The 25,871-nt window shown below is 43.9% G+C and overlaps 3 protein-coding genes across 3 annotated transcripts in view; 1 reads left to right on the forward strand and 2 right to left on the reverse strand.

Annotated features, from left to right (window-relative positions):
* Nucleotides 1-308: 308 nt before the first annotated feature.
* LOC117582226 lies at nt 309-5,653 on the reverse strand. Its single transcript, XM_034269833.1, has 6 exons — nt 5,474-5,653; nt 3,431-3,988; nt 2,724-3,372; nt 1,662-1,795; nt 1,026-1,577; nt 309-964 (listed from the first exon to the last, which is right to left on the reverse strand). Exons 1-6 carry the CDS (start codon nt 5,580-5,582, stop codon nt 309-311), a joined length of 2,658 nt encoding a protein of 885 aa, XP_034125724.1. The 5' UTR covers nt 5,583-5,653.
* LOC117582660 overlaps nt 4,662-25,871 on the forward strand; it is a 49,723-nt gene continuing 28,513 nt past the window's right edge. The window contains exon 1 of the mRNA XM_034270573.1: nt 4,662-4,819. The gene's annotated coding sequence lies outside the window, so the exon portion shown is untranslated. The remainder of the gene's footprint in view (nt 4,820-25,871) is intronic.
* Nucleotides 5,935-7,466, reverse strand: LOC117582661 (chitinase-like protein Idgf1). Its single transcript, XM_034270574.1, has 2 exons — nt 6,741-7,466; nt 5,935-6,680 (listed from the first exon to the last, which is right to left on the reverse strand). The coding sequence occupies exons 1-2, from the start codon at nt 7,399-7,401 to the stop codon at nt 6,022-6,024; spliced, it is 1,320 nt and encodes a 439-aa protein (XP_034126465.1). The 5' UTR covers nt 7,402-7,466; the 3' UTR covers nt 5,935-6,021.

Here is a 25,871-nt window from a genome sequence, read left to right on the forward strand (position 1 = left end):
AGACGTGGGCGCCAAACAATTCAATGCAAAGAGGCAATTAAAGCCCCAGCCCAGAGAGAGAGATGATAGGAGCTACTGCTATCCAGTAATTCCCTGTGCCCTGCACCCCGCATGGAGCCAGCACATCGAATTAATTTGCGGTGCATTTTAGTTTACAACTTTGTAATTAATTTGCAAAAAGGGACAGCGACAGAAACCCATTGGGTGACATTTGGAACACCCGTTGGACCCTTGGATACATTTTTTTCCTTCTTTCCCAACATTGTGACATTTGCGTGGCTGTGGCTCTGATGATGTCTTTATGGTCTTTAGAGCAGGCGATACTTGATGGCACGCAGCATGGGGAAGCGATCGGTGGTGCACTGGCCACGGAAGTCATCCTGAGTCAGATCGAACAAGGCCACGCCGCCCAGATTCTTGGAGCGCACATACGAGGCCTTGCTGGACGCCGAATCGGGATCATCGTAGCTGATCCACAGACCATGCTCGCCGTTGGAGTCGGCGGCACGGAAGGCGTAGCTGCCGTAGCGCTTGGTGGGGTCGAGCACGCGGCGCACAGGAGCGTCGGCTCCTTTGGCATTCGTATTGCTGGGATTCGGCATCAGTTGACAGATCTCGGCCCAGTTCAGCATTCCCTCCTTCTTGCTCTGACGTCCGGCTGGTGCAGCGCCCTCTGTGGCGGTCACCACGGGCATGCCCGTGTCCCCAGAGCCGCTGCTCAGTTTCCAGGCCCTGCCATATGTGGCAATGCCGATGTTTAGCTTGTTGGCGGGCACGCGCTGCAGCAGCCAGTGTTCCAGTTGAAAGTTGACATTGTAGTGGCCCAGACGATTCTGTCCAAAGGCCTCGTACAGAGGCGCTGAGAAGTCGGCTTCTTCGGGATTCCGTTGAGGAGTGAGGAAATCAAAGGTTCCCAGATTGATAAAGTCCAAGCTGGGTGCAATGGCAGGGGCATCATAGTACCCTAAATAAAGATGGAGACATTGGTTTATGGAATGCTTCTGGAGTGCATGGCATCCACTTACAGCTGGAGTTGACATTGGGCAAAACAGTGAGACTCAACAGAAGATTATTGTCTTTAAAGGCACTGCTCAGATCTTTAATCAGAGCCGTCAACTGTGCCTTGTGCGTCTCTGAGTCTTCATCCACAATATAATCGCCTGTGAAGAACTTTTTGAAGCTCTTCCAGGCCGAGCCCACGTCGCCGTGCACCTTGCGTGGCTTATTCCGTGGGAGCTGTAGGGCCAGATCCAAGCCATCAAAGTTGAAGCGACGCACCACATCGCGCGCGGACTCGATGAAGCGTCTGTGACCTTGCTGACCAGACTCCAAGAGCTTGATGTATTGATTACCCTCGTTCTGGTCGGCATCGCCGCCCACACTCAGCAGGAACTTGATGTGCGGATAGCGGTCCTTAAGCGCCGTTATCTGGGCCAAGTGTCGCTGCTCGTAGTCCAGCCGCTTGTTGATGCTCTGCAGCTCAGAGTTGTCCGCATTGACACCCGCATAGCCGTAGACTATGTGTGTGCAAAACTGCAGTGCCAGTTCCACATCCGTCATTGTAAATTGTGCCAGGCCTAGGCCGGGTCGCGGAGAGAACGGGGGGGCAAACGGCAAGTTTAAATTGGGGGAAATTTGAGCAAAAAACACTCGACACTTACCCTGACGCTGGAAGCCCTGCGAGTCATAGAAGCACACCAGATTAGGAGCTGCGTTTACCGATGAAAACGAAGCCAAGAGCATCACACTCAGCCCCAGGCCGAGCCACAGAGAGGAGCACATCATCGTGTAGACTTAGAGAGCGTTAATCAGGTTACAGAGAGATTCACGAGTAGAGTGACGACAGCGTTGCGTTGCCCAATTAGGCAGGTGATATTTATGTCCGACTCTGGCGAGATGCGGAATAAAACTGAATTCAAATGGCACTGTAAATGGGTTTGCCCGTGTTCGGAGCTTTTGTAGAGTCGTCTCAGCGTTTCCCCGAACCGAACACCAAACGTATCGTATCGTATGCACAATAGGCGGACGCGAAACGTAATTCGTGGGGCTTATTATCAAGAAATTTCAACGAAATTGTTTGCGATCAAGTGACAGGCTGACACCGAGTTCAATGAGATCACTCAGGCTCGGGTAATTTACACAGAATAAGAAGCAACAGCAATACTTTTGTGTACCCACAGTTTACTTCCAGTTTACTCGAGAGATAATGCCCAGCGACTCATAGTTTAAATACGCAAATCTTCAGCAGCTATTTATGGGTGGGATGTAGCTAGTGATAAGACTCCATCCACTATATAAGACTCTGCCAAGGTGTTGACGAATTAGCAAGGCCGACTCATATGTATGTCCCCGGCAATGGATAAATATTTTGACCGAAATTTGTTCACAGATTTACGAGATTATTGCGGCTACAAGGTCTAATAGTCGCAATCACAGAACTGGAAATTTCTAAGAAAAAGAGCACAAATCTAATTTTGAAAACGAAAATAAGTGTGTTCCGTTGCTGTCTAAACTCCACTGGGCTCTACAGCTTTGACAACGGCTGTAAGTTTCTTTTTGTAGACATTTCCGCACACTTTGTTAGACAAACAATTCTAAGTAAATACTAGTCCAGCTTACAGATGGCCCGTCTCTAAAGAAAAAACATAAACATTTAAAATACAATCAAAATGTATTAAATTTAATCCTCCACATGCAAAAATCTCTTTTCAAATTACATTTACAATCGATATTTGACGGCACGCAGAATTGGGTACTTGTCGCCAGTGCACTGGCCACGGAAATCGTCGTAGCTCAGATCGAACAGTGCCACGCCTCCGAGATTCTTCACACGGGCATATGCCGCCTTGTTGGAGGCACCATCGGGATCGTCATAGCTCACCCAGATGCCATCGGTGACGGCTCCGTCGACAGGACGGAAAGCGTAGGTGCCAAAGCGTTTTGTGGGATCGGTGACACGACGCAGAGGCGCATCGTTACCCTTGAGGTATTGGTTCTGGGGATTGCTCAGCTTGCCACAGATCTCGGCGTAGCTCAGAAGTCCGGGCTTCTGGGACTGGGAACCCTCCTTGGCTGCTCCATCTGTGTGCGGCACCACTGGGACTCCTTCCAGACCCGAATCGGCTGTGAGTTTCCAGGCATTGCCATAGGTGGACACACCCAGATTGAGTTTGCTTGAGGGGAAGCCCTGCTGGAGCCAGTAATTCACCTGGAAGTCGGCATTGTAGTGTGCCAGACGATCCTTTGATTCTGGATTGTAGATGGGTCCGGTGAAGTCAGCCTCCTCGGGATTACGAGCGGGCGTGAGGAAATCGAAAGCGGCCAAGTTCACAAAGTCCACCAGACCATTTAAGGCGGGGATATCAAAGTACCCTAAAGAGCAGGAGGATTGAAGATCTGTATTCTAGAGAGAAACAAATGTGGTACTCACATGTAGAGTTAACATTGGGAAGGACAGTCAAACTGAGCAGCAAGCCATCGGGCCGCAGGGAGTCCTTCACGTCGCGCACAAATGCCGTAAACTGTTCCTTGTGCAGAGCTGACTGTGGGTCCACGATAAAGTCACCCGTAAAGAGTTTCTTAATGCTCTTCCAGGCTGAACCGACATCGCCATGAACCTTCCTCGGCTTGTTCCTGGGGAACTGATAGGCTAAATCCAGGCCATCGAATCCATAGTTCTTCACCAGGGCAAAGGCCGACTGAATGAAGCCAACCTGTCGCACCTTCTCGCCCTCCAGTAGCTCAATGTATTTGTTGGGATGCTCCACATCGATGTCATGATCACCGCCCACACTCAGCAGCACCTTGAGATGGGGATACTTGCGCTTGAGGGACGTCACCTCGGAGTACTGGTGCTTGTAAATGTCCAGATTCTCGTTGAGGCTGTGCGCCTGGTAGTTGTCCGCACGTAGGCCCGCGTAGCCGTACACCAGATGCGTGCAAAATTGCAAAGCGATCTCCAAGTCGGGATTTAGCAGCTTGCCCAAGCCTGCAAAGCGAATGGCGTGGTGGGGGGTTATTGTGGTTGTGGGTATATCGCTTAATTTAATATGCATAAGATGCACGACAAATTGCAGTCGTCCCCTGACAATGGCTTGAATGACAAATAATTGTCATCTCCACAGCTCGGAGAGCTCGGACACTATCTGAGAGCGACGATCCGACCGTCGACAGATCCGACTCGGACACGCGGACTACTCCGCTCTGCTCTCAACACAAGCTGCCGCCACCGCATGCGACGATCTTTCGCTCTCCCCCTCTGCATTGAACTGTCTCTCGTGGCCTTTCCCCCTCCCTACCTACCCACACCCCACTGTGTGGTTTGTCATCTCCATTGTCTCGCCGTTTTCAGTGGCTTAATTGAACGCCAGCAGTGTGAGCCCAGCGAGCGGTTCATTGTTGTTCACTTGGGTGCGTGGCACAGTGGGTGTCAAAAGTTCTTTCTGTAGGGGATTTCTGTTTAGGAACTTTTCACGATCTGCTTCTGTTATTCTTCACCAATAAAATCTAGAATAAATCTAGAATTCATATTAATATTTGGCTAACTACATTTCGATTCATTTTATTGCCACATTTTGTGAACTTCAACCCACTGTGCAACGCTGCTGAGTCACTTGCTGCTCTGCTTGCCACTTGTTTCAATCTCTGCAAGCGTCAAGCCGCTGTTGGGGCAGTTGTCGTGTTGGACTCGCTGTGTGTTGTACGCTCTGGTTTTCATTTCAAACCAGATCAGATCCGTTTCAGTGAATCAAAATACTTAACTCATACCTTCTCCCTTTTGGATTATCATTCCATAATTACTGCTCATTATTATTGTTTGGTAAGTGAACTCAAACTGTAATTAGCTTTTAAGAAGTGAACAACAACCGTGTTTACGCTCTTTGTCTGCATCCAAAACAGAGCTCAGCGGGAGAGCAGCGGCTCTCTCAGGCTTCTCTCTCGCTCTCTTTGGTAGAAAAAAACTTGTCCGATAAGCCACTGACCTCCCCCGACAGTGGGCCGCTGATTGAGTAGAACTAGATTTCGCTCTCTGTTTCAGTTTCAGTTTCTCTATCTATCTGGTTGTGCGATAAGCATTTGGAATTGAATTGAATTAATTCCCAGTTTTGTTTTGAATACACAAATGGTTATGTAACTTGATTAGCGGGTATTTTTTTGTATTCTGTATTTTGTTGTTTTTTTAGAGGTGCGTGAGTTTGGCACATGCTAATCAAAGTATTTACATTTGTTGAGGCAGACTAAGCTATACATTTGAAGGGTTTTCGGTTTAATATTATTATCGGTAATATTATGCACATTCAAGCAAAAGCATTCATTATTAGTCGTCCTCTTCGTGCAAGGAATTCTCAAAATGTATATTCCATGAGTACAATTGTACCCACATCTCCCACAAACGTCTGCTACCCAAGATACACACCTGTTAATGTGTACAACTGTCGCAACACTTGGGGGCTCATTCAAACACTTTACATACCTTCTCTCACATAACTGGAGGAGTCATAGTAGCAGACCAGATTGGAGGCGGCTTCAGTGCCAGCCACAAGGAGGCACGCGACAGCCGATAGCCACAGCAACACCTTCATTTCGCCTCGGATATAATACGCAACACAACCGCAGCGCCGATCAAATGAAATCGAACTAAAGTCGAAGCTAAAGCTGCAAATGAAACTGAAATGGAAACTGAAATCGTATTAAAACGAGAAGCAATGACAACACAAAAGCTTAAGCAAGTAGAGCTTTGCGTGGAGAGAGAGAGAGAGAGAGAGTCGAGTCCGAGTCTGACTCTGAGTCGATTCCGATCCAAGTTTACTTTACTTATTCTCGGAGTGACTTAATGCTGTACAGTTAATGACGAGACAGCGACTGAGGGTCAAGTGTATGAGGCCATTCAGAATCGAAAATAAAAAAACTTAAAGTAAAAACAAATTAGAAACATTGAAATGCGATCGCTGATTAGAATTTACAAATTTATTTTGCCATCACACTTAGAGTTCTACGTACAACTGTATGGCAATACCCCATTCATCCCATGAAATATTTAATAGAACGTATTATTGGAAACTTCTGGCCTGTGCAGAGGCCCCGAAAGTCGTCGCAGCCCAAATCGAACACTGCCATGCCGCCGAGTCCCCTGTTTTTGGCATACACCGCCTTAATGCCTGCAAAGTCTGGATCATCGTAGCTTAGCCACAGGCCATGGTCTCCATTCTCATCGGCCGGACGTAGAGCGTAGTTGCCGTATTTCTGGGTCAGATCTGTTACTTTTCGTAAGGGCGCCGTGGCTCCCCTATACACAGCCGTTGAGTTCTGCGCCAGCTTCGAGCAAATCTCTGGCCAACTGAGCAAACCCTCGGCACTGCCAATCTGTAGGCCACCAGGTGCTGGTCCATAGGTTTCAGGCACCACAGGAAGTCCACTCAGACCGGAGTTTTTGGTTAGTTGCCAGGCCCGACCATAGCTGGCAATTCCCAGGTGCAATTTTTGGGCAGGACAATGATTTTGCAGCCAGTAATTCACCTGGAATTCGACATTCAAATGGGGCAAGCGATTCTGTTCCTCTGGCTGGAAGATGGGTGCGGTATAGTCAGCCTCTTCCGGATTACGAACAGGCGTGAGGAAGTCGAAGGCGGCCAGATTGATGTAATTCAGCTTGGGATGCAGCTTTGGGACATCAAAGTACCCTAACAGCAAAGGAAATATATTAAATCATGAGAGTTTACTGTAGTTATCTTTCTACTTACAAGTGGCATTCACATTTGGTAAAACAGTCAGAGTTAACATCAGATTGGCATGGCTAAATGCATTGTGTATATTCTCCACCAAATCGGTAAACTGTGACTTGTGCTGCTCGGCTTGAGGATCCACGATGAAATCTCCAGTGAAGAGCTTCTTGAACTGCTTCCAGTAGCCGCCAATGGATCCATGTACCTTCCTTGCTTTATTCCGTGGCAGCTGGAAGGCCAGATCCAAGCCATCAAAGCCATTCCGTTTCAGCAGTATCATGCTGCTGTCTATAAAGTTCTGCTGGGTGGTGCGATTCGCTTCCAGTAGCTCCACATATTTGTTAGGATGAGCCGTGTCCACATCATGATCACCGCCAACACTCAGGAGAATCTTCAGTTGAGGGAACCTTGCATGAAGATTCGTTATGTCCTTGTAATGGAACATGTCCAGGTCCACATTGAGGCTGAAGAGTTCATTGGTTCCGGGTTTGAGACCCGCATAGCCATAAACCAGATGAGTGCAGAACTGCAGGGCCAGCTCCAGATCGTTGGGCACTAGCTTACCCAGACCCTGACGCAGATAGGAGGCCGAGTCATAGTAGCAGATCAGATTACTGGCTGCGCGGGTCAAGTCAGTGAGGCTGAGCAGCCCCAGTAAACAAAGCAAGTGTAATCTCATTTTCGGTGGTGATATAGCAGACCTGGGTACGTCCTGACTTTATGAGTGAATATTGGCAACTGTCTGGCGGGAATTGACTTTCAGAGCTTTTGAGCTCAAAAGATGGATTTACTTTGCTTCACGCGAGGCTTATCTCTGTTTCACAGAGAGTGCCATGTGTATGATGCAGTACAGCTGATGATGCCATTATCAGGTTTTCAGTTATTACGTAGTTCCTGTCATTTGTTTTGCTCTGTTTTGGCAGTAAATAAATTTCTAGAATTATGTTGTGACTCAACTGGAAGTCGGGGATGTACTTTGGATGTACTTTTAACGCTGTTGGTAAACCTTTTGTGTACTCTCTAAAGACTGTGTTATAAAGTTTCTTCTAGATAGAAAATTCAAACACAATCTGATATCGTTTAGGTATCCTACGACAGATGCTTCTGTGGGGTTATTTGCCTGTTTGTTTCTCTTTTTTCTTCATGATCCATTTCGGGGGTTCCCTTTATTTACGCAGCATCATCATCATCATCAGTAGGAAAGACTTTCAATTAGCTGGCCCCGAGCTGATCTTTCAGATACTTAGAAGAAGGAGGGCAAAGGCAACCTGCTGGGCAGCTTCTGATACACGAAAAGGTTGCCGACCAAGCCAGCAGCTGTCTGGGCCAACGACGTCAACGGGGAGGCACTTAAATCAAAAATCAATTGAAGCATTAAATACCCAAAACAAAGCCCCGAAAGATGTTGCGCTGTGTCTACAAGTAGTCTGGGGCCCAAAAGCCGTACAAGGACGTGGAACAGTGGAACGACAGCTAATGACAACAGTCACAACAATGGGGGAATGGGAATGGGCATGGGAAATGCGTATGTGGATGTGGATATGGGATCTGAACTGATGAGGTAGGATGATGCAGAATGGCGTATGTGACACAACCAATTATACAAAGGACATGGAGAGTCCTGCAAAAGAATGCGAAATAATCCTCACACGCTGCTTAGCGTTGACAATGGGGCGGAACAGAGCAAAACTGAACGAGTCGTTGCTGGTCGGGGCGGGGCACACAATGGTAAAGGCGTGTTCGTGTTGAGAGGCAGCATTATCCTCAACGTCCTCCGATTTCGAGTGTGTGCTCTGTACATTTGTGTGAGTGTGTGTGTGTGTGTGTGTGCTATCCGTAACCATATCTGTATCTGTGTCTCTCATTGTTGTTTGATTTATATCAACGAGCCGCAGCGGCATGCATCAATATCATCCCATTGTGTACTCACACCCTCATATCTCTCTCCCTTTGTGCATCAGATAAAATAGGTCAAGCCGCTCCTGACTGTCGCTTTTTTTTTCGTGTTTATACACTATAGTCCGACAGAATGATGTCCACTGTCTAATAACCAAAAATCGTTATGTAGGAGAGGTAGAAACCAAGGTTTCCCCGCTTGGTTTTTTGTTTACTCGCAGTCCATTTCGCTAGTTTCAGTTTCATCAATCGGTCAATCAATGTGGGGCAAATAGAAGCCAATGCCAAATAGTTAAATGTGTGAAATTAATGTGCTAAATGAGGAGATTGTATTACACTACTTATGATCTGTGCTGTTTGACTTTCATTTATTTAATGTGATGGACTTTGTATGTATATTTTTGTGGGGGAAATGTGTGTGGAATATTTTAGGCGTTTTGTTTTGTATCGGGATTTTCGCTTAGGTAATATGTATTTAAACTGTAAATATATCTTCCTTGCCTTCTACCCATCGTATAGCGTCTTTTGTTCATACTTTAAGGACTACTTAACCATCGCTTACAATATCATTATTACAACAATTGCTACTGAACCCTTTTCAAATATAAATAATCTGAAGTACCTCTACAATAGCTCTCCGGCTTAAATATTCCATTCGCTGTTCACCTCCAAAGCTGGTCACATTTTGCCATTCAAAGAAAAAACTCCCCTCTGCCTTTAGCTAAAACTTGAAATTGGTTTCCATTATTTGGAATTCCTTCCAACACAACTTCGTTACTCGTATAATTAAGTCCAATAATAATTTAAATAAATACCTTTACCAATTTAGGGAGAACCATACCCCATTCCAGACCGACGTCATGCCACCCCCAGGCTCTGTTTCACCTTTCAGTCTCATTATCTTGGAGGTAGCAGGTGCAGAAAACCGCAGAAAACATTTGCCTTATTTCATATTTCTAATTAGACAGCCCCCGCTTCCGCTACCAACTTTTCTGTAACCAGGCAGACAATGCACTGTCGGAGTACAAAAGAAAATTCAATTTTCACAAAACAATTGCCATTAGGTGAAGGTTTCCTCCGGCAGAGTGCCAGTGCCAGTGCGAGTGCTGCTGCCCAATTGATGTGCCTAATCAGTTTATCTAAGGCATTTTTTTTGTTGTAATTTTCGGTCATCCGGGGGTTGCTGTCCAAAGCCCCGAACCGAAGGCGAAGCCATCGCCAAAGCAAATTCATCATTGTCAAATGTGCGGCTTGACATTTCTTCAGTGGGGGGCGGAGGAAAAAAATGTAAACTTTTTTGAGGCAACTTTTAGCTTTTTTTCGGGCTTTCAAATGGGGGTTGCCTTTGGCGGGAAATATAATTAGAAATTCATAATGAATTTTATTTGCTTTGGCCACAGAGCGAAAAAAAAGCAACACACAAACAGAAATTACGGCCAACACGAGGCGACGTTTCCTTGTCCAAATGTATTTTTTCGGTAATATTGACGCGCACTTTTGTGCAAATAAAATTAAAGCACCCTGATGAACCCTCCTCTACCCCTCTACCGCATATAAACAGGCAGAGGCATATCAAATTATCAGCCACGAGCTGGGCTGGGCCTTGAGTCCGTCAGTGAGTCCATCAGTCAGTCAGTCCGTCTGTCAGGGTCGGGCCTTGGACTTTTGGGGAGGTGTGAGTGCTCGTACACTAGGGTTGGGGGAGGATGGGGTGTTAATGCGGCGTGCAGGTATCAAAGCGACGTTTGAAAAATGAAATTAAAAATTGTTGTTGATTTAAGCGCAAAAGGAAATGGATAAGGCGGAAAAAAACCTAGCAAAAAAAATTATTGAAGTGGCTGCAGACGAAGTTAAGATACTCTTTGGAAACATAGAAAATTATTTTAATGAATTGTTAGCTCAACGAAACTACTCTTAAACTATGTTTGTCCTATACCAAGATGATAGGTAACCAACATATTTATCAATCTTCCTACCTTTCATTAGCTATGATATTCAATCAATTGTTTGTTTAGTTAATTCGATGAATATATCTTGTAATTTTCTCCACTCTTTCCATCAATGACAACCTTCATATTCTAGTCCTACCACACAACCGTCCTACCACCATCTGTAGAGTGCACTCAAAGAATAATATATCCTGCTTCAAATTCTAATTTTTTAATGAGACAAAGAGCGTTCCGTTCTTTAGCTATCCATGTCTTTCTGGAGGGTGCTGGTGCTTGTGCTGCCCGGTCAGGCTTCATTCCAGGGAGTCAGTCAGACATTCAGGCCAGGGCTCTCTATTAGAGCTTGATGATTCCCTGAACTGTCATTCATTAGGAAAGAATATGCTGTTGTTGTTGCTGCTGCTGCTGCTGCTGCTGTTGCTGTCTTCATTAGAGCTGGGCATCAAAGTAAGTTCGGAATTTGTCTATCGATGGGCTAGAAACTCTAGTTCTCTGCTCGTTGCCAGGTCCGGAAATTGCTTTGGTTTATGCGGATGACTCCGTGGCGCCACATGTCACCAGAAAGCGAGAAGCAGAGGAGAGAGAACTAAATACGAAACCTTGAAGGACTTCTTCTTGCTGGTGTGGTGTGGCTATTGAGCTGGGTACGAGATGACCTTCGGTCTGTTGCTCATATTCATTATAAGCCTAAATAACTGTTGTTTTTGCCAGAACGAGTGGCAAGTGTCAAAATACCAGGCCCAAATGGAAGGTTCGATCTGCCCCACATCCTTCGATACTACCACTTCCATCACACGTCACCTCCTCATCTCTTTCCCTGTCTCGATGGCGCCTTCTGGTTTTCTGCTCAATTTGTTCTGGCGTCGATTTGGCCAACTTTCCGCTGTCCCCTGTCCCCTGTCCCCCAGTCCACCTTTGGTGCTCGGGTTACCAGTTGCAGCTAACTGACTTGCTTATTGGCTTGGCTTTTGGGTCTCCACTCGGCTGAGGGTTATGTGATTTGGCCAGGTCTCTGCCTCTGCTTCTGCTCAAGTGTCAGGCCACGAAAAGAAACCCTAGTGGCGTCTGGCGACAGTTGGCCCTGGCTCACAATTACCCTTCCTTCTCTTCCCTGTCTCTCCCCACTGACCAATCTGCACTACTATAAGTGTACTTTTTGTTGTAAATCAATATCGACGCTTTGTGGTCAATCAAAATGTGATTTTTTCTCTCGTGACTGTCATGTTATCTTTTAATGTTCGGATACTCAGTGGAGGCAGGGGCATTTGTGGCATGTGGTTTGTTATGGAATTTGGATTTAGTAGAATATAGGACTTATCCAGCTTAATCTGACTTATCACAGATGAAGCTATCTTGAAGAAATGTGGGCTTTGGTAATCTATTTGGCTCAGCTTTCATTTAGCACTAAGGAAGCACTAAACACTAAGCATTCCCCTCGCCGAGTCCCATCCAGACATTTTTATCCTTTTTCCATTTTCTATTGCGAGTTTAAGGTTTTGTTCTCAACATCAACATTTTTATAGTTATTAATTAATTTTTATAATATATAAAATGCTGTTTAAGACAAAAGAAAACTCATAATAGCATTAATTTATTGAAAAATATCATAAAAATTGAATGGCAAAAACCAATGTCATAAATAATAATTAATGCCACTTAATGTACACAATGAACACAAACAAAAAAGAAGAAAACCACTGAAAAAAGTTAATATAAATAAAAAGCAGAACATAAATCTGGGAGAAGAGAGGAGTGTACGGGTATGAGTGTGAGTGTGAGTGTAGGGGCAGAAACAGACAGTTGCCTATAAAAATGGTTTATAAGTCTATAAAAACCAATTGTTTGCATTGTCCGTAATTGCATTAAAAAGCAACGCCAGGCGACACTCCAATAAATATTGATCGTACAAGTACGCGCAAAAAAATGTGCTCGAAATCGAAGTATATAAGTATGTACAGGATACATTTTTAATTTCAGATTTAACGCGGCGTATAGAATGTAATTAAAACAGAATCTGATTAAATAAAAACAAATTAAGTGGTTTGTAAATAAATTGAAAAGTTAGTCAGCAGCCAAAACATAAAAAGTGTAAATAAATTTTGTGGCTTTTGTTTGTGTTACAGAAAATCCATATCGTATATAATACATTAATAGCATAAACCAATGGTTAGTGATAGAAAACATTGAACTATTCGGTTTGAATCCACCCTTTTAGAGCACTGCATCTTTACCCGAATTTGAGTAGAACTTTCAGCACTTAAGGCGGGCAAAGTTAAAATAATATTGTGACAGGAAGCCCCAATCCCAGACAACCATCCCTCTGCAAGTCTGGCCATACAGGCTAGAGGGCATGTTCACAGACCATCCAGCAACATTCACATTTGTCTGTCTATTTTCCTATGCAAATCGAACCGGAAATGGAGGTGGAACTCCCAAAGAAGAACTCCAGCTCCAGCTGGAACGATGATAGACAACCCTTTGCGCATTATGCGTAAATCTAAAAATGTTTTCTTTTGCTTTGCTTATTTTTTAATTGTTAAGTTTTTATTTCCACCTCATCCTTAACCCTTTCAAAACCATCTCCTGAGTCCTCCCTTTCGTGCCCTGCCAAAAAGTTCAACGAAGTGTGTAAAGTTTTTCTTGCAGCGAACGAAACCCAAATGAATGATGGGAAATATGGTGATTCAGAGAAAGCTGCTTTGGCATTAAATTTGTGTAAATGGATTTTGCTAATGGATCCAATAATTCATTTACAATTTTACTTTCTAGCCTGGAAAATGTTATTTGCGCCAAGGTAAATAGGAGTCAAGACATCTTGCCCGAACTTTTCTGTGGTCGCTGAAGTTGAGGATGAGCATGGGTTTGGTTGGGTTTTCCTTCTTCAAATTGGTGGTTGAAGGTGTCTTAAAGGTTTGTTGTTGTACAGGTTTTTGTGCATAGGAAAATGTTGGTGAAAATCTTAAGAGTATAACTTTTTGTCTATGAGCTGTCTATTAGATTTCCCAGAAAATCTGCCATGAATGATCTGCTGAAAGCTGTATATATCCCTTATCCTTTGTGGCCGTTCCTCCTTCTGTTAATCCTTTACCCCCGTTGGGCTCATTGCTTGGGTCTTTTGTAACCTTTAGCCCGGAAAACAATTCCAAACACACAATTAAATATAATTTTTTACGCCCAATAAATTTGTTAAAAAATGCATGAGGCTGCGTGTGTGCTCCTTTGTGAATCTGCGTGTGTGTGTGTGTGTGTGTGGTGCGGCTGATGTCTGCTTAACAATATGAAAAATAAAGCTGACCATTTTTTTTTCACACGCCAGACACGCAAGGAGGTGGACAAAAGGGAGGAGGGCAGCGAAGAGTTGAGGGCAGCGCGTGCTGATGGCCAAAAAGGACCCACAACAATGAACCTGAACGTCACTTTGTCTTTTTTTTTTGAATACCCTTTAATCATAGAACGAAAGAGGTATGCTGTAGTGGAAAATATGAATGTGGCAGCTATGACAGATGTATTCGACAAACGCATATTCTATACCGATGCAATGTGAGTAAATGGTTCCGAATGACTCCTAGAGCTGAAGAAATGCAATCATGTGTCTTCCTGATGATCGTGAATTCTTGTCTTCTGATATTACACCTTGAATAGAAGGTACCTTCTAGTTGAAAGGTCTTCGCCATTGTCCAGTTGACACACACACATTTATCCACACAGCTGGACACTCATATGGGTATGTGTGTGAAAAATCACTGCCGCATAACGAAGGTCCTTCTTTGTTGTTCCTGTTGTAGCGCCATTATTTTGCTTAATTATTTACATGAGTAAACAGTTGAGAGTTCAGTTCAGTTGAGTTCCTCCGGGATGGTGTGAGCTGGGTTCGGGCTTGCGGATGTAATTTTTTCTCTCATATTTATGAGAATCATTTTTGTGTGTGAGTGATGCCGTGTAAATAACCGCAAGCGCGGCGTTAAAAAATTGGTCAAAAGCTCACTTAATGGATCGCTCTCTTTTGTGTGGAGAGGAATGAGTTTTTCCATGAGGTCGGTGAAAGGCACCCATAACTTTGTCGTGCCGTGTGGGTGGGTGCTCTCAGCCCAAAAACCACACCAAAACCCAAGCAAAGCGCAGCCAAAACCAAAACCAAAACAGAAAGCGCACCAAAAGCATATTCCCAAAGTTTCCAATTCCATAAAAACGGGCACCGCCTTCGACATTCTTGATTTCCCTCTTTGCTAATGTATTTTTTTTTGCAGCGAATCAAATCGAACAGAGCTTCACAAGAGCCAACTTGGCACAAACTTCCAATCAGACTCAATTTGTTCCAACAACAAGAAGTAGAGATGGAGGAGAAGAGCAAAAAGAACCCTGAAAGAACATGGCTCACATGGTCTCTGCTGCTTCTCACCTCATCCTCGGCCCATCTCTCAGCAGTCACCGCCTTGGCAATAATAATTTCAAAATTACAAATTCACAAAACGTACGCGAAATTATGCGCAATGTCTGCACTTCGTTCCGTCCATCTCTCAGCCTCTATAGCCCTCCGATTCCTACCTATGCTATGGGGCATGCCCTGGTTCCCTCTTCAGAGTCAGCATTCGATGTTGTTCGTCGTCGTCGTTGTCGTCGTCTCCCGTCATCATCCTCCTGTGCTCTCCTGGCGGACGAGTACGAGTATCTTTGCATCTTTCAGCTGCCATCTGCCGCCTGCCGCTGTTTCTGCTGCTGAAAAAGCTGTGCCGCGCCTAAAGCACTTTTTATATTATATATGTTTTCATATATAGAGCTACATATATTTCGTATATAGATTGTATATATGCCGCCATGCCATATTAAGGATTACATGTTGCGCAAGCCAGGCCACATCCTCTTCTCTGTTTCGGCACAGTGGGCCAAAGTGTGAATGTTTTGAATAATATTTCTTCCATCAAAGAACACAAATTGATAACCTTCCCGTGACTATAAAAAAAGCCCCACAAATAATTTCCATAAATCCCTAAATTATAATTCTTTATGACAATTCATAATTTATGACCACTGTGTCTCGTCTCGTCTCCATCTTCGTCTTGTATAAAATGCATAAAATTCACATTTAGATGTTGCTCTGCGGCCTCCGACTGTTGGCTTCCATGTTGCCCCGAAGAGTTGCGACTGGGAGAGGCAGACTGTAACAGGCATTCATCATTCATTCATTGCCTCAGCTATAGATTCTGCCACAGCCACAGACTCAGACCTCGAAGACTGCGATTTTTCATTGCAAATATGGCGAAGTCGCGAATCAAGTTGCGCGGAGCGTCGCGGCGCGGCTCTGCCGAGACTCTTTCCGTCTTTGAGTCAATCAAATGGCTCAAGTTCATTATGAACTGGCAGAGTGGCGGAGTGCCAGAGTGGCAGAGTGGTTTGGTGAGTAATAAGTGTCGGGTCTGGGGCTCTTCACTCTATGTTGCAGTGGTTGCTATAATAGTTGTCTGTCTGTCTGCTCGGAGAGTCGGGCAAGTCTTGGGCATAGATCGGGTTAGGCCTCCGCCACCTTCGTCCATTTTCGGCTGCTACTTTGTTGGCTGGCAACCATCATGTTGCATGATGTTGTTGCTGCCACAGTTGCCGCTGCTGATGGGGATGTTGATGAGCTTGATGCATGTTTTGTTAGCTTCTGTTGTTGATTTGGAATGCAGTTTGGCGGTATGCCCCGAGGCCATATTTGCTGGTGCTGTTGCTGATGCTCTGACTCCTGCTCCTGCTCCTGCATCCGCTGTCTGATTTTTTGCATTTTGATTACTTTTTTCCGAGTTGGCTTTTGCACAGTTTTCAGTTGAAGTTTCGATTGAGTTTTGGGTGGAGCTATTTTGTGTAGAGATATGTTGATATGAATCCATAGACAGAAGCAGATTCTGCATCCATCCCATGCACTTTAGTTTGGTTTGCAAAAAAAAAGAGGAGTTTCCCCATCTACTCTGTTGCGAAAGCCGAAAATTCAGCACTTTGCCAACAATTGGCCAAGGAAAAACTTTCCGACTAACTTTTTAATGGCTCCAAACAGAGAAAAGAGAGAGAGAGCGCGAGAGCTTTTAACTGTAATTAGGAAACAGGCGATGCTTCCAGTACATGCCTCTAAGTTTAAACATACATTTAATGCTTTATATATGTAAGTATTTTATATAACGAAAATAATAAGTACAAATTCAACTCAATTTTCCTGAGTTCCGCATGGCATGCAATTTGAAAATTTTCTCAATTTTCCTTTTGGTTTTCTCTCTCTCTCTCTCTTTCTACCTCTCTATTTTCCTTTTCGAAGAATGACATAAATTTATTTGGGTTTCTCGTGTTCGGCCGGAGCGGCGCACAAAAGTTGATGCCACAAAATGGCGTCTGGCCAGGGGAAATTGTTGCATGCATTTGCATATTTTCAGCATTGGCTTGGCCCAAAAAGAGCGAGTGCGCGACATTTTATTTGGAAAAGTGCAGGCCCACTTCCACTCCCAGTCCCAGTTCCATTCCCTGTGCCCCTCTGTCCCTAGCCAAGTCCCAACATGGCCAAAATGGCGCTGGGGAAAATGTCAACCATGTGCAAAAAGGCAAACATCACTGGGAGAGAGAAGGGCAACCAGTAGCAAGTACCAACCGGTTGAACTACGACTATTCCCATGCCACATTGGGACAGAGAATACGGAAAAAGGAAACGCCAATATTTTATTTAAGTGGCTCAAAAAAACGTATTACATTTTAAACGGATGCTGAAAGTACCAAGGCACAAAAAACAAAAATAATATTGACAATATTATATACAATTTTAGATCGTTTAATGAATATGTTATGTTGCTTTCACATTTCTTTATTATTAACAATGATTTGTAGTAATATTTAATTAAATTATGATCAATGCCTAACCACTGTACATTTGGTACGGCAATCAGCCAACCAAAGCGACGGCCATGCAATGTCCAACGGTTCAGGCCACCAAGTGTGCTCCTCCTCTACCCATGCAAAACTCGACTACTCTCCGACCCCTGGACAACCCCTAGTCGGCGTAGAACCCACAATTATGCTGTAGACCAAAGCAAAATAATTACTTTGATCGTCAAATGATATTATTTTGTCGGCCATGCGGTGTCTGTGCTGGGGGTAGAGGGATGAGGAGGGCTGATGTGCATATATATTTGTATATAGAGAGCATTTTGGCAGGGACGTTTAGGGCGTCGAAGTGGGAAAACTACTACAGTATGCCAAAGGGGGAGGGGAGGCGTGGTTGGGTACTTCATGCCATTGAGCTGGGTATGAGCTGAGCTATGTCTGTATGAGTGTGTGGGCAATGGCCGACCCGCCACAGTGGGTCCAAGATTTTGAAGAAAAAAAAAAATGATTCCGCGATTCGATTCCAATGAAATTGTTCATAAGTAGCTATAATTTACAGATTGGGCAAAGCATAAGTCATAGTTTTATTCCATTTGGGCATTTTATGCCGTCTAAGGAGGATCCTAGAGATCAATATCCGCTTGACTCTTGACTATTTTTCATTACTAACGATAACAAAAAAATAAATCATTGCTCTACCACTGTAAGATCTGAATCCCCACATATTTCTACATCAGTTTTTTTCAAAGCATAATTGATGATCCCATTTGGTGCCACTGTGCACCATTGGCCCTGCAACGATGACGTCGCCAATGGCCGCCATTAGCCGAAAGTGCAATGTGCATTTGGCCAAATTTGCATTTGGTGGTAGCTCTTTCTCTGCTCCCTTTATCCTTTCCCCTTTCCCGACTCCTTGCACCACTCAGCGGGTTGGCCCCACAAGTTAATTACTTTTTCGTACATTTTCGATGGCGCGCTTCGCACTGAAAATTTCCGCTTTTTTTCTGCCCGTCTTTATTTATTTCACTGAAGCCTCCGCATGGCCAGCCGGCCGCCTCTCGGAGCCCACCCCTTCTGTGCACCAACACACCACGGAGCTGGAGCTGTAGCTGGAGCTATAGCTCCATTTGCAGTTCCAGTCTCAGTCCACATCCTCATCTACATCCGCGTCCTGCATTCGCTCCTCCTTTTGGTCGTTGTTAGTTTGAATGCGTTTTCGCATTTATATGCAAATTTTTTGGTTTGCATGCAGAAAATATTGCTTTCGACAAATGGCCGGAGAACGAAACGCTCTGCAGGAGGGGGGTGGTATCCGATCCAGTTTTTGGTGCAGGAGGAGCTCGGTCCCGCAATCCACAGCCACGGAATTGGTCGGTAAAATTGCACCGCGTTGACCAATGGGCGGCATCATCATCATCATAAGCGGCGTCATGAGTGTGGCATCAAATGGGCACAACCGCAAAAGTGGAATGGAATTCAACGAGGATATATTGTCTTTCAATGCAGGGGGTTAGTACCCCGAAAGGAGAAGTTATGGGATGGAGTGCGAAGTGAATTGCCATGAAAAATTATGCGAAAAATTTCAATGAAAGTGTGCAGGAAAAGTCATAAATTATCAAAAATTATGCAAGAAATTTGTATATCCTTTTCACATTCTTCAGCTTGGATTTAGAATACTTATATTATATCTATAAGAACTTACCATTGGTTACTGATAGAATAACAATCTTTCAAAGGTCCAAAAAGTCATCTGAAACCCTTCCATTAACGTCCATAAACCTCGACTTATCGGATATTATTTTCTACTTTCCCAATATTTGATTAAAGCATGAAGAATTCATTATCCTTGCCAAATTGTTGACATTACAAACCCCTTTGTTAATGCAAACAATTCTCTGTTGTAGCCCCTTAATGAGATAAATTAAAGACTATATAAAATAGCTTTGGCACACCACCAAATCTCCTTTTATTTTTCTGCAACGACTGGGAACTGGTATTTAAACAATTTTTAATTATTTAATTAAAACTAACTGATATAAAATGTGATGGAACTCACTGTTTAGTATGAATATAATCATCATCGATAGAACTGTTATCTAAAGTAAAGTCCTCATAATGGGAGCCAGGAAATTTGCTTCCAGCGAGAAGTTTGGTGAAAACTTTCCAATATCGACCACAGGCATCGACTAATGCTACTTTTAAAATAATTCCACTTTCGATTGAAGCATGTAGAATCAATTGTTCTTCCCAATTAGTTGCCTTTAAAAACTATTACACAACCCAGACTAGTCCGACTTCCAGCCGCTTAACCAGACCACATTAACAGTGTGTGCCCTTTGTTCAGACTATATCAAGTTCTCTAGCAAATGAATATTTATGTTTTTGGGTTCTAAGAATCGCTAATAGAATTCACACAACATTCTCACACATTTACTATAACCTTTTCGCCCGACTGGACCCAACCTCCTTTGGCAAATTAATAAAAAGGAGAAAATGTTTCCAATGAGCCGCAGATTTATGGCGCTTAGAAAAATGTGCAATTAATGCGTGTATAAATTACGAGAAACAATTAAACGGACGCCCCTTAGACATGGTGAAATAAGTCGTTGGTCGGCGGGGTTCATCCCCATTCCCCAAACAGACATTAAACATTACACATACGCCTCGTGGGCGTCGAAATTGCGTGCTTAAGGGCCCTGATTTATTTTCGGTAGAATTGTCTGGGCCGAACTGTGACTATGAATGGTATGTGTGTATTCATATGAATGAATGTGAATATAATGAAGTTCCGATAATACAAACAACTAATTAGACGGCAGGAGGCAGTCAGATCATGATAAGGCTTTGGCTGAGTAGACAGACGCTTTGAAGTAGGCAATTGGTGGAATGCGGAATACTCTTTCCGTGTCAGACTAACAGAGGATATAGCATACAAATTCCTTATCGCAATGTCATAATACTTACTCTACTACAAGGATCTGGCAACGTAATCTTCAAAACCCAAATTGAGTTGTGTGCGGAATGGACCAACAGGGCATGCCCCAAACCACCCACTTGCACCCGTCCACAGAGAACACCCTTCTCTTTGCATATAGCCACTGTTCCTGCTGCTGCTGCTGCTGCTGCAATGCAATTCATAAATTTCAACAATGATAATCGAGCAAACTCAGAGTTTGAAGAGGGCGTTTCAAGATTGCTGACTGCAGGAGCTCAGCTCAGTTCAGCAGAGGATTGGATGGGGCAGCAGCAGCATCCAGTCAGCAAGTGTAACATATTGCACGTGCACATGCACAGACACTCAGACACTTGCACAGGGTATGCTGGGGTCCCTTCGTCCTTTCGTATGAACGTGGGACAGACAACGGGACGACGTGGTCTGATGCCGATGCCATCGCCACCCAAACAAACACTCGACGCTTTTGTTCTTGCTGATGGAATTATTTGTTCGCACATTGTCAACTTGCCACTCCCCCATACTGGTACGCCCTCATACCCCAAGTGGCAGATCCTCTCCCCCCTTATCGGCGTGTGTGTGCATCTGCCCCGGCTGGCTGCCACTTCTCATTGCAAAATGCAATTTGCCGCCACCCAACAACATGGCCCGAAAAAGGGATTTCCCCCCTTTTGGTCTTATCTTTGCTTTCATTTCATAAACCAGCTTCCACTGGCGGCAACTACCCCTCCGACTCTCAGTCACAGTTTGCAACACTTTTCGACCACAAAACGAACTCGAAACTCGAAACAATGAAGAGACCAGGCGTCTCGTTGCTGCAACTGCAATCCATTCGAGGTCTGGCTAGGTCTGCTTGTGTGTGTATGTTCCTGTGTGTGTGGCAGACTGCAGTTGCTGCCACAATGTATCATCAGTTGAACTTTTGTGCGGCTGTCATAGGCAGAAATTGGTTGCATGCAGAGCTGGCTACCCCACACTCTCCACTCGCCCAAAAAACCATTCCCAAAAAAATCCCCTTGCAACTTGATTTGCAACTTCATTTGCAATGGTTCAGCCGGAGATGCAGATGAGTTTCATAGAGCAGGAGAGTGTGTTGTAGGAGGTACTTTATATACATAACAGAGATCCAAGTCGAATGCATATAAATCATATGAAATTGTTTTTGAGCCCAGACCCCAGAGCCGAAAGACAATTTGATTGGATTTGATATTTTTGTTCAGGGTTGGGATAAGATCTCAAGGCTTGGTATTGCTTTGGTTTTGCTCTGAATTCCGTCACAGAGGAGAGTGGGTGAGCCTTTGACAATGGCCTTTATGGGGCAAAGTATTGATGGAGTTTTGTACCTGGGAAAGTTCCGGGTTAAATAGTTTTTGTAATTGAAGAAAAATGTTTTTAGGCAAGCAGATAAAATTTACGATGTTTCTGTGGTACTATTTGTTACGTCAGTTGAACTTATTTAAGATATTTCCCATAGCCATTTTATTCTTCCTTATTCCTTTCCATTTTACTATTTGCATAATGCAGACATCCACATATAATTCTGATACAAATTCTTATAAATTCCCATGATCAATTTTGAGTTCCCCTTGGAAAAAGTAGAGAAACACAACATCTCTATATAGCTTCATTGCTTAGTTTATTTTTATGTTGTACTGCAATTTAGTAGAACAGCATTGCCTCAGGAGGTGTTCACTCTTCCCGTTGGCTGCTTAAGACTAATTGAAGACTCTCAACACCTTGGCTGAGCGGAACAAACGGAGGAAACTGTGAGAGCTTCTCCACGTATTCTCTTGGCCAGCCCTAATTAATTTCTCAGCCATCCCCCATCTTTATACAGGCAGACACTACGCAGCTTATTTAAATGTTTATTAAATTGTGTTTTCCTCCCTGTTCCCATCTCTCTTTCAGACATTGTTGCGCCCAATTTCAGGTGCTTATAATTTGTATATACAATATATATATATGAATAATATATATATTTATGTACAAAGTTAAGGCAAGGCAGTCGATTCACTAACAACGCGCCAACATGCAAATTGGCAATTTAGTTTTAATTTTTTAATCGTTTGCAAAGGAAAATTCAACACGTTCCGTTGATTGTTGTACAGATGTATGTACTCTATATAGTATATATTTTTTACTGAAAAGCTACAACTAATTTCTATATATACAAAAAATGTATTTGCCTCATCATTTAATAGTTTTTTCTTTTCAGCAGTTTCTTCCATCTTTATTTATAATTGCAAAATGCAGAATATTTAAAAAAAAGTGCAGAGTGGAGTGCAGTGGGGTGTGTGTGGGGACTCTATAATTGTTGTTGTTCTCATGTCAAGCAGACATTTCAATTCAATTAAATTTGTTCGCCTTTTATCGAATACAACTTTTGCCTTCCCTCGCCGCAAAACTTTTTCAACCATTGGGAACAGTTTTTCCCATTTTTGCGAGAAGGCGCATAAATTAATTAACCAAAAGAGGAGGGTGAATTTTATTTTAGCTTACCACGCCTTCAGCAACGCCTCACCCACCTCCCAGTATAACTCGAGAAGCTGTACAATTTGTGGAACCAAAAATCTGCGAATGAAGGGAAACAAAGGCATAAATCGATTAAATTTGCTGTCATTTTACATTTGACACATGAAACAAAATGCGTTGAAATTGTCCCTCTCCATACATGCCCCAACGGATATTTTTGAGGGGAAGTTTGTTGCTGTCACATGTAGCCTGGTGTGAAAACAGGAACAACAACCGGGGTTAACATACGTTTGAAAAGCTTTTCAGATTTTTTCACCCCCCCCCCTTTTCGAAAGGGGTTCACTTTGGTGTCGTCCAGCGGGGGAAAGGGTTCAGTTTGGAGTGGGTCTTGGTCTTGGTCCTGGTTCTGATTCGGAGTGTGGGTCCGCGACGTTTATGCAAATTGTCAGTCGTTTGACTGTGAAAACATTGTGAAGCCATTTGAACTCCTGGGGAACAAAGAGTTCGTTGAAAGAGGGAAGGCAGCATTTACAGTGATGACGATGATGGCAAAAGAAATTAATATAAATCGGTGGAGATGCAGAAGCTATAGTGGAATGACCCTTATGGGATCTTAAATGTGTCTTGATATTTCCAACAATGATTTATCTTCCATCCAACTTCCTTAAGCTGAAGTCTAACTACGAGTATGAATGTTCTCTCAATTAACTTTTACCTTCAAGCTGGAGGTTTCATCATTCGTTCTTTCATTAACTGCCACCGCTATTTGAAAAATTGCATTTACAAGTGGAACGCGTTTCCGACTTGTGTATGAGTGCCGTGTACTGGACACGCCCCCCTGTGGCACCGACCAATAAATATGCAACTTTTGCATACACTACACAGCCCGTAGAACTTTTGCTTTAACACTTGCGACAACTTAATTCGTGCCAAACATGCGAGAATTCTGCACAACGACGGTTGGAGACGGCCACAGAGAGGCCCAATTTAAATTAATCAAGTTGGGGGGCCAGCACCCACTGCACCCATCTTAGCCACAGACCCACCATTAAGACACCTACAACCACCCACTCCAGAGTGCGGGTACACCTGGTAACCTCAGTCGTTGCGTGCACTTGGATAATTTTCATGTGCGTTCCTAATGAATTTTTAATTGTTTTTAGAGGCAAACACACACACTAAAGATTTGATCGAAAGACATTGGCAGTTGAAACTTCTTGAAGGACATTAGGGAGTAGATGGACAACCTTGGAAGCAAAGCAAGGGATATCATTAATTCATCTCTCGTTAGGCAGTTTTACTCATTGATTCTTTTCTCCACAGACAATATTTCCTTATGAGAAAATATGTCTTGTGACATTTTATGAGTAGCGCGCCGACTTTTAGTTATTTGATAGTTCCATTAACATTCCGTAGAAATACAAAGTTCAAATCGGACTCTACCAGTTGGTTTCGTTTCCGTTTGGCAAACCACACAAAGTCCACATAAATAAATTGCTGGCAATTACGGCGTTAACAAGTTTTATTGACTGACTAAATGCGCAACGACCCCATCCATCCCGCCACCACCCAAAAGCAGACCCAATCCCATTTCTCCTTCGCAGAGTAAAGTCCAGAGATTTTTTTCGCCCCCCTGCCGCCACCATCTTCCGTTTGTATTTCTGGGCAAGGACATTTCATGGGCTTGTACAAACGTTTAACCGACTGTCTGGCCCTTCCTTTACCGAGGGGGAAAATTTATTTGCGCTTCGTGGTCGTCTGGTCAAGTTTTTGTTTTTGACCGGGTGGATTTTTTGGGAGGGGCGGCAGGGTTGACGTTTTTGGAACCCCAGCTATGAGGCAGAACAATGAATAATGTCCGCAGTCAGCCAGGCGCAATCGCTTGTTTCCACTTGCCACACCAATCCAGTCCCCATCGCCATCCTACGAGCCACTCCCCCCACTTAGTCACCCATTCATTCCGCTAGATCAATCTTCGTTGCACTTCTGTTGGACCCACACTTTGGGACCTGGGATACCTCCTCCTGGTTTTCCATGTCCATGTCCATGTCTGTCTATCGGTTCGACACTTTGTTGCATTTGAAATTTATTAGCCACGTCGCCAGCTCCCTTAGTCCCCACACTCCCACGAACACCCCTCCTACACACAGGTCCCAGTGCTCCCTCAGAGTCTGGGCTCCGATAGCTATCTCTTTGGAGCATATACCCGTACACGTACGAGTGCGTCGTATATCCCGAGCATATTTCTCACATTATAACTGTCAGTCGAAAATTTACCTTTTGCGTTGGGAGCCATAAAAAGTGGCACAACAAAAAAATAATCATAATGTGACATTGATTCTGGGCTCTTTCTTTGGGGACTTGGACTCCATCGACGGCAGCCAATAAAAAGATAAAGCCACCAAACCATATCGTCTGGCTCCGGTCCCTGGCCGGGGGTGTAACATCCATTTGCCATGTGTCCCATCGCGGTCTCGGGTGGTTTGTTCTTCAAAAGGGACTCTGAAGCGTGGTCATGGATGTGGATAGGGTGTGTGGATGTGGTGTGGTGTGGTGTGGTGTGGGCTAGGCGCTATCCGCTATCAGCATATGCGGTTTAAGTTGCGGTTGACATTTATTTCACGCACCATTGGACAAATAAATGCGTTGCGGCTTGCCATTTCGATTGGCAGGGGGTAAGGGATACGAGGAAGTATAGTTATGGGTAGGGCTAGGTATGGTGGATAGACCGATGTAATATGGTACATGCATATATGCTCAAGGAAAACGCCATTGAAATAGTTGGAGAATGGTATAGGGAAAATAAGAAAACTTTGATACTTTAATGAATTTCTCCTTTCTTTTATTGTCTGGAATTCAATGATTGATCTCCTCATCTTGGTAATCATTAATTATCCAATTTCTGCTAACTATATTTACTTTGTTACAGATCTAACCCAATTAACTTCTTCCAAATGTATTTTTCCAATTTCCAACTAAACTTTTCTTTTGATCGATCATATACGTATCATATCGTATCAATTAATTTATCCATCA

The sequence above is a fragment of the Drosophila guanche genome, unplaced genomic scaffold (genome assembly GCF_900245975.1).
Source record: "Drosophila guanche unplaced genomic scaffold, DGUA_6, whole genome shotgun sequence".
NCBI lineage: Eukaryota > Metazoa > Arthropoda > Insecta > Diptera > Drosophilidae > Drosophila > Drosophila guanche.

What these genes read in the sequence shown, in the direction of transcription:
- LOC117582226 (XM_034269833.1), bottom strand. Translation starts at nt 5,582, where the DNA reads ATGAAGGTGTTGCTGTGGCTATCGGCTGTCGCGTGCCTCCTTGTGGCT. An exon ending in TCCCAATGTTAACTCTACAT is followed by an intron (nt 3,373 to 3,430) that starts GTGAGTACCACA and finishes CCTGCTCTTTAG; the next exon opens with GGTACTTTGATATCCCCGCC. An exon ending in CGTGCCGTCAAATATCGATT is followed by an intron (nt 1,796 to 2,723) that starts GTAAATGTAATT and finishes TAACGCTCTCTA; the next exon opens with AGTCTACACGATGATGTGCT.
- LOC117582661 (XM_034270574.1), bottom strand. Translation starts at nt 7,401, where the DNA reads ATGAGATTACACTTGCTTTGTTTACTGGGGCTGCTCAGCCTCACTGAC. An exon ending in ACCAAATGTGAATGCCACTT is followed by an intron (nt 6,681 to 6,740) that starts GTAAGTAGAAAG and finishes CTTTGCTGTTAG; the next exon opens with GGTACTTTGATGTCCCAAAG.